The 8,089-nt window shown below is 44.1% G+C and overlaps 1 gene segment (V, D, J or C); it reads left to right on the top strand.

The window, feature by feature from the left end:
* The first annotated feature begins 6,899 nt into the window (after positions 1–6,899).
* On the top strand, positions 6,900–7,666 carry LOC122478430. The segment is given in 2 exon segments: positions 6,900–6,996; positions 7,114–7,666. Coding segments are annotated over 2 exon segments (399 nt in total).
* Positions 7,667–8,089: the final 423 nt, after the last annotated feature.

The raw sequence follows: 8,089 nt of genomic DNA on the forward strand, positions 1-8,089 counted from the left end.
ATTGGGTTGCCCAACAATCCAAAGTTTACTCCTAAATTAGTCTAAGAAAGCAAAAACCTTTGTTGCACAGGTGGTAAGGAGGCTGTAGTGAAAATGGCGTCCCCAGTCTCACGGGTAATTATGACACAACGGTGCCACAGGCCCACTAAACTGGGACACTGGGCTGGTGCTCCTGGAATAGACTTTCCAGCACAAACAAACTTCAAGGTTGAGGTGACAGATGTTTCCTAGGGTCTGGAAACTCTCATGACTAACTCCCCCAACAGCAGGCCCATCTGGACCAAGAGAGAGACAGAGGCATAGACAGACAGAGGGAGAATGTTCTCCAGTCTGTTTGGTTGGCCAAAAAGTTGCACCCAAACAGGTACATTTTCCAGACTGTGAACACCAGGCAGAATATGCTCACTAGTCATAAAGCCAAGATATTAAGGTCATACAAGATGAAAGAGAAATCCACATCTGTTTATAATAATAATAATAATTATTATTATTATTAGTTTATTCTGGCTAGGCCTTGGTTTCTTGCAGCCACACTAATCCCTAGGAGGGATGTGGCATGGGGTTGGGAACTGAGGGGTGCTTTACAGTATACCTTCTTTCATGGAAGTTTTCCTGAGATTGACAGATTACCTAGTATCAATCTAATTTATTCTGCGACCAATTTATACTAACACATGTGTCTTCTTGAAGTGCTGAGTGCTCTAAATGCTTTGAAGACCTAAGCTATGGGGAACTAGATGGCTCAGTTGGTTAAGCATTCCCATGTTGGCTCAGGTGATGATCTCATGGTTCATGGGTTTGACCCCATATTGGGCTCTGTACTGACAGCTGAGAGCCTGGCGCCTGCTTCCAATTCTGTGTCTCCATCTCTCTCTCTGCCCTTCCCCCGCTCACACTCTGTCTCGCTCTCTCAAAATAAATAAATAAACACAGACAGTGTAAAGGTGGGGAATGGACAGAAGCCTGAGACAAAGGAGAGGTGACAGGGTGCGCATCCAAGAGGGTGTGAAATTTTTCTGCTCAGGAGACTAGAGAGCAGGATGCAGCCATTTTAGCCCGTAGCAGACCCACACTTACCCACCCCAGTGAGTGAAGCAGCACCACCAAATGGAGAATGGAGCCATTACACAGAGCCCTATCCATCTGCAACCTCTGGGCACATCCCCCAGAGCAAGGCAAACCCCTTCCATGGGCTGAATCTGGGGACCATATTGTGCTACAAAGTTTCAGTTCTAGGAGACACTGGATCTAGCTTCTTTCAATTTCATTTTGTTTGCTTGTTCGTTTGTTCTTTTGTTTGCTCCAGTTTTTGTTGTTGTTTTTATTTCTTTTCTTTCTTGGATAAAAAAAGAGCAAAACTTTTTACTCTATTTTATTTTCTTCATTTTGTATAATTTTATTTTTTAAAAATATTGTAAATTTGTAAGCTGTTTTTCTTTTCTCTTTTTTCTCTTTTCCATCAAAGATCTCTCCTCAAGCAGACCAAGACACATCTAGCATCTAGCTTCCTTTTTTTGCTTATTTTAAAAAATTTGTTTAATTTTAATTTTTAATTTTAATTTATTATTATTTTTCCCCAAAGTGACAAGATGGAGAAATTCACCCCAAAAGAATGTAAAAGGAGAAATGATGTGCAGGGATATAATCAACACAGATATAAGTAAGATGTCTAAATTAGAATTTAAAACCATGATTATAAGAATTCTAGCTGAGATTGAAAAAAACATAGTAGACCCCTGAGAATCCCTTTATGCAGAGACAAAAGAACTAAAATCTAGTCAAGCCCAAGTTGTAAATGCTGTAACTGAGATGCAATCTTGAATGGATGCCATGACAGTGAGGATGGATGAAACAGAGCACAATCAGTGTTACAGAAGATAAAATTATGGAAAATAATGATGCCGAAAAAAAAGAGAAAAACAAAGGCAAAAGATGACAACACAGGATTTAGAGAACTCAGGGACTTACTAAGAGGCATACGTTCATATCATGGGTGTCCCAGAAGATGAAGAGAGAGAAAAAGGGGAGAACATATATGTGAGCAAATTATAGCTGAAAAGTTCCCTAATCTAGGGAAGGTACAGACATCAAAATCCAAAAGGACAGAGAGCACAAATTAGATTCAACAAATAATGGCCATTACCAAGGCATATCATAGCTAAATTCACAAAATACACAGAAAAACTGAGAGTCATGAAAGCAGCATGGTGGAAAAGGTCCTTAACCTCTAAGGGAAGACAGATCAAGGTCGCAGCAGATCTGTCCACAGAAATTTGGAAGGCCAGAAAGGAGTGCCAGGATATACTCAATGGGCTGAATGGGAAAAATATGTAGCCAAGAATCTTTCCTCCAGGAAGGCTGTCATTCAGAATGTAAGGAGAGATAAAGAGTTAACAGGGAAACAGAAGCTAAAGGAATTTGTGACCACTAAACAAATCCTGCAAGAAATTTTAAGGGGGAGACTCAGAATGGAGAAGACTCCAGGGTGCCCAGCCTCTTCGCTGGATCCAAAGATGCCTTGGCCAAGTCAGGGCTTCTGCTCCTCTCTGGGCCGCAGCCTGGGGACGAGGCTGACTATTACTGTGCTACAGCTCATGGCAGTGGGAGCGGCTTTCATTGCTCACAGCATCTCAGATAGCGAGCAAGCGAGAGAAAATACCTGTGCACAAAGATCATGATCCCAACATCTTTTCAGTATGAAACTTACCTGGAGACACATGCAGATGGGATTCTTCTGCAGAAAGATCTTTCCTTGAACAGGGAAAATAGAAATGCTCATGTTTGAATGTAATGTGAGAAAAATTGGGCATCCCGGGAAGACACTGACAGTTGACATAACAGAGGCCAACCGCACGTCCCCACGGGGTCTGGAGAAGATGCACAGGAATAAATACTGTGTCTGCACCTGAACGTGCTGCCCAGCAAACATTCATCCACACATCAGTGTCACCATGTGGTCCTTAAAGGGCTTTGTGTCACTACTGATGTACCCACAGGTGACATATGGACAATAACCCTAGTCATAGTCAAAGTGCCCTCTGTCTGAACCAGCTACATGTGAATCTGGACCAGATCCTGCAGACTCTCCCTGCCAACACCCCCCAAACCCTCCCTCCTCTTTTCCCATCTGTTCCCATGTCCCTCAGACCTTCAGTCTCTCCCTCTGGCTCTTCAGGTCTGACATCCATCTCCATATTAGGATTTCAGAGGAAACTAGAAGTGATCTTGCTGTAGTTTCCTATCTCCAGGGTCCATCCCTCGGGAGGAAAATGGACAGAACATACAGCTGCATGTAGACCCCTCACATTCCCTTCCAGTTCTCAGACAACTGGGGAGTCCCCTGTCCCTCTGTCAACCCCTTTGGATCAGACCCCCAAGCAGCTTCACCTCCATCCCTGCCCCATTACACAGGAGTGTCTGTGTTTGGAAGAAGCAAACCTCTCCCAGCCGGTGCTGACCCACATCTGCACCCTGAGAAGTGACACCATATATAGGCACTGGCAGAAGGCAAAGAGCCATCCCTGGTTTCTGCTGAGATCCAAATCAGAGTCAGATGCACTCCAGGGATCTTGGGTCTCCTATCATTTTCCGGATCCAAAGATGCTTTGACCAGTTCAGGTTTTCTGATATCTCTGGACTCCAGCATGAGGACAAGCTGACTATTACTGTCTCATATGCCACGATAGTGCTAATGCTTATGTAGTGCGTCAGTCCCATTGGGAAGTGAGACAAAATCTCCCTTCACTCTCTGGGTCTGGTGACGTTACCCTTCAGGTGGCTCAGGGGGTGACTTCTGTGCTCAGATCTTCAACAGACCCTCCGTTGTCCCAGAGACAGATGATGTGACACTGTCATATCCTTTCCTTCAGTTATATTTTTAGACTGATGACCCATTCTCACCGTGTTCATGTTTTCAAAGGCAAACTTTGTTGCTGAGAGATAAAGAAAATATTCAGTGGAGATGTCCGAGAAGAAAAGGTGTTGATTCCCAATCAGCTCTAGGGCTCAGTCGCAGATGGTTTGGGTCTGATTGCTTCAATTCTGGCCTTCAGGTTACAAAAACAGAATGAGGAGACAAATGGTAGTCTATATAGAGGCAATAAACCATCAATACATAAAAATAAAAGCAGTTCCATTTATAGTGATATAATTATGCAATTCTTAAGGATGTATTTTGGAAAAATTGAAAGCCTTGTATATGGAAAACTACAAAGCATCGTAAGAGAAATAGAGAAAACTGGAATGAATGAATAGATATTCCTTGCTTGTCGATCAATATGCTGAATTGGGTTAAGGTAAGAATTCTTTCTTTTTTTAAGTTTGTTTGTTTTTGAGAGAGAGAGAGAGAGAGAGAGAGAGAGAGAACAAAAGAGGGGAAGAGAGAGAGAAACCCAAGCAGATTCTGCACTGTCAGCACAGAACCCTCTGATGGGCTCGATGCCATGAACCGTGAGACCACAACGTGTGCAGAAATCATGAATAGTACGCTGTGCCACCCTGGTGCCCCAGAAATCATTCTTTCTTAGATTGTCATTCAGTAGCTGGTGTCAATAGCACCCTAGCACAAAATAGACAAAAAATGGAATATGTCACACAAATAAGCAGAAAACTATTTCAAAGAAAATATAAAAAAACAGTATTCAGTTATATACATGTATCACAAGAAATACACACAACGATGAAATGGGGTGTATTGTGGGTATGCAAGGCCAGTTTTATATTAAACAATCAGTCAATGTAATCTCTAATATTAACAGGCCAAATAAGAAAAACCCTGGGGCACCAGATTGGCTCAGTTAAGCATAGGACTCTTGATTTCAGCTCAGGTCATGATCTCAGGGTTCCTGAGGTCAAGTGCTCCATGGGGCTCCATGCTGACAACATGGAACCTGCTTGAGATCCTTTCTCTCCTCTTCTCTCTCCCCCTCCCCAGCTCAAGCTATCATTCTCTCTCTAAATAAATAAATGAATACACTGAATTTTAAAAATTATTTTAAAAAAACCTGGTCTTATCAATCAATACAGAAAAAGCATTTCACACAATGCAAAACCTATTCATGACAAAGAATGAGAATGAATGAATGAATGAATGAATGAAAAAGACAACATTTCTCAGGGAATGAAAATAGAGGAGCACATCCTCAGCTTGATAAAGAAAATGATGAAACACCACAGCTAACACACACTGAGGTGAAGCTCTGAAAGCTTTTCCCCCAGGGTGGCAACCAAGGTCATCATGTCCAGTCTCAACACTGCTGTTAGCCATAGGACTGGATGTGCCTGACCAAACCATAAGGCAAGTCAAACAATGAGAGGCATACAGACTAAGGAGAACAAGAGCCAAAGGTCCCTATTTTCAGGCCAGAGGATGATATAGGGGAAAAATACAAAGGGAGCTATGAATATGTATGTAAATATATGAATTCAAAGGGTAATAAGCAATTTCGGGAAGGTGGCGGAACACAAGATCAATGTAGAAAGATCATTTAGTTGCGTCTATACGAGCAATAAACTTGTGAAAAACAATGTAAAAATAACACTTCAAACCACTCCATGATGAAGTATTTGGGTGAATATTTAACAAAACATGTACAGGACATGGATGCTGAAATCTCGACAATGCTGGGAATGTAATCAAAGTGGATCCAAAACCGTGGAGGGATATGTTGTGTTCAAGGATTAGAAGAGTCAATATAGTAGAGATGACAATTCTTCCCAACTTGTAGAGAAGTGTAATTCAATTCCTATCACAAGACAGAGTGGTGTGGATGGAAGGTAGACACAGTGGCCAAAGTAACAGAACAGAAAACTCAGAACCAAACTCACAAAAGCATGGATAAGAAATACTTATGGATACTTATGGATAAGAAAACCTTATTGACAAGGTTGCAGAAGCCTTTCAGAGGAGGAAGGATGGCCTTTGAACAAATGTCCACAGAACCACTGGATGTCCATCGAGAGAAATGAAGCTCACCAAAAACTCTCACTCCATAAAAAAATTCACTAAAAGGATTATTGACATAATTGTAAAGTATACAGTTGTAAACATAAAAATGGAAAAAGTCATCAGGCTCTAGGGTTTGTATAAACATGTTTAGATAAGACCCCATTAGCACAAGCCATAAAAAAACTGATCCATTGGACTTCATCAAAGATAAATTCATTGTTTTCCCTTTCCTTGATAAATCACTTAGCCACTAAATGAGCTAAAAAATCGCAGATTAAAACAAAACCCAATTTATTGGACACTCGTTGGCATCCATCGCTACAATGCATAGGAGCTGAAAAACATTCCCAAGGTTTACAGATGCTACATCACACACCAGTGCAGGGATGTGATGTCAGCAGTATCTTCTGCCAGATGTCAACAACTTACCACTAACGGGAGGTAATGTTTGCATCTCACAGAGACCAGGACTCCTTCTGAGAGTGCAAAATACTGCAGTCATCACAGGCGGTACTATGGGATCACGTTGGCCATGATTCAGCTCAAGGATGTGTGAACAAAAGGAGCTGAGGAAACCAGCTGGGCTCTCAGGGCTGTTGGACACAGTGAGGTATGTGCCTGTCAGCCAAGAGGGGGCGCTGTGGGAGTACCCTGTGGTATCTTCACAACTGTGCAGAGCCTGGGTCTGGGGACTGGGCTCTGAGCTCCCTGATGGGAAGTCGGCACGTGTGTCCCTTCTGGTGTGGCAAGGTCCCCCGAGCAGGGACCTGTGCGTTGTGCATGCAGGTGCTTCCTCCCAGGGTTCTCCCCAGTGGTGAAGCCAACCTCCATCGTCCCCAGGGTATGTCCTTCAGCTGGGCTGAAGCACCAGGGCTCAGGGAGGGGCTGGGCAGTCACTAGATGGACTTCATTTGCATGGACAGCTCCTCCTGCAGCAAGGGTAGAGGAGAAAAGGAGGCCTGGGGCAGCCCAGCCCAGTGTGGGTACTAGGGTCTATGTCACCATGGCTTGGACTCTTCTAGTCCTCATGCTTGTGTCTCAATGGACAGGTAGGGGCTTGCCTCAGGGACACAGGGGGATCTCAAAGGGTGCTTGCCATGCTCAGCATCCTGGGACATTTTCCTTGCATTTCTGGTTCCATCACTGACGAGTGTCTGTGTTTGCAGGTTCCCTGTCCCAGCCTGTGCTGACCCAGCCGTCCTCCCTGTCTGCATCTCCGGGAACAACAGCCAGACTCACCTGCACCCTGAGCAGCGGGTTCAGTGTTGGAAGCTACTACATATACTGGTACCAACAGAAGCCAGGGAGCCCTCCCCGGTATCTCCTGTACTACTACTCAGATTCAAATAAGCACCAGGGCCCTGGGGTCCCCAGCCGCTTCTCCGGGTCCAAAGATGCCTCGGCCAATGCAGGGCTTCTGCTCATCTCTGGGCCACAGCCTGAGGACGAGGCTGACTATTACTGTGCTACAGGTTATGGCAGTGGGAGCAGCTTTGGTTACTCACAGTGTCTCAGATAACGAGGAAGTGAGACCAAAACCCCTGGGTCCACAGACCTTGTGTCCGAGCCTCTTTTATTGAGAAGCTTCTGTGGAGGCTCCTGTAGGGGAGAGTCCTCTATGGTGAGACCTGTCCTTGAGGAGGTTGAAGTGACACACAAGAAATTTAATAGAGAACATATGGGAATCAACAGAGACCTAGAAAGTCAAAAGACATGTAGAGAAAATGAGATCTATGTTTTTCTGAATTACATGGATGAGGTAGGGGTCTAGTATTCAATGCAAAGAAATGCACATCACAGACAGAAGAAGAATAGAGTAGATGTTGGGAAAACAATGTGTGCAGGGCCCCTGGGAAATGATGGGACACAGAGAGAGGACTGTGACCAAACAGGCCTTGCTGGCCGCCCCTCCCCCCACCACGGTCTCCCCCACCATGTCCATATCCTAGTGCAGTTGTCTGTGGTGCCAGCTGGCTTCCCAGAGCAGGTGCTCACACTGAATTTTTTATTCAGTTGAAGAGACATGAAGAGCTTCTCCTGTGTGTGTGGACCTTGGCTGCTTTTTAACTCAAAATAATCTTCATCCCAGGGAGCCTGGGTGGCTCAGTCATTAAGTGTCTATTTCTGTTCGGGTCATGGTCT

Source organism: Prionailurus bengalensis, unplaced genomic scaffold (genome assembly GCF_016509475.1).
Source record: "Prionailurus bengalensis isolate Pbe53 unplaced genomic scaffold, Fcat_Pben_1.1_paternal_pri Un_scaffold_61, whole genome shotgun sequence".
Classification (NCBI taxonomy): Eukaryota; Metazoa; Chordata; class Mammalia; order Carnivora; family Felidae; genus Prionailurus; species Prionailurus bengalensis.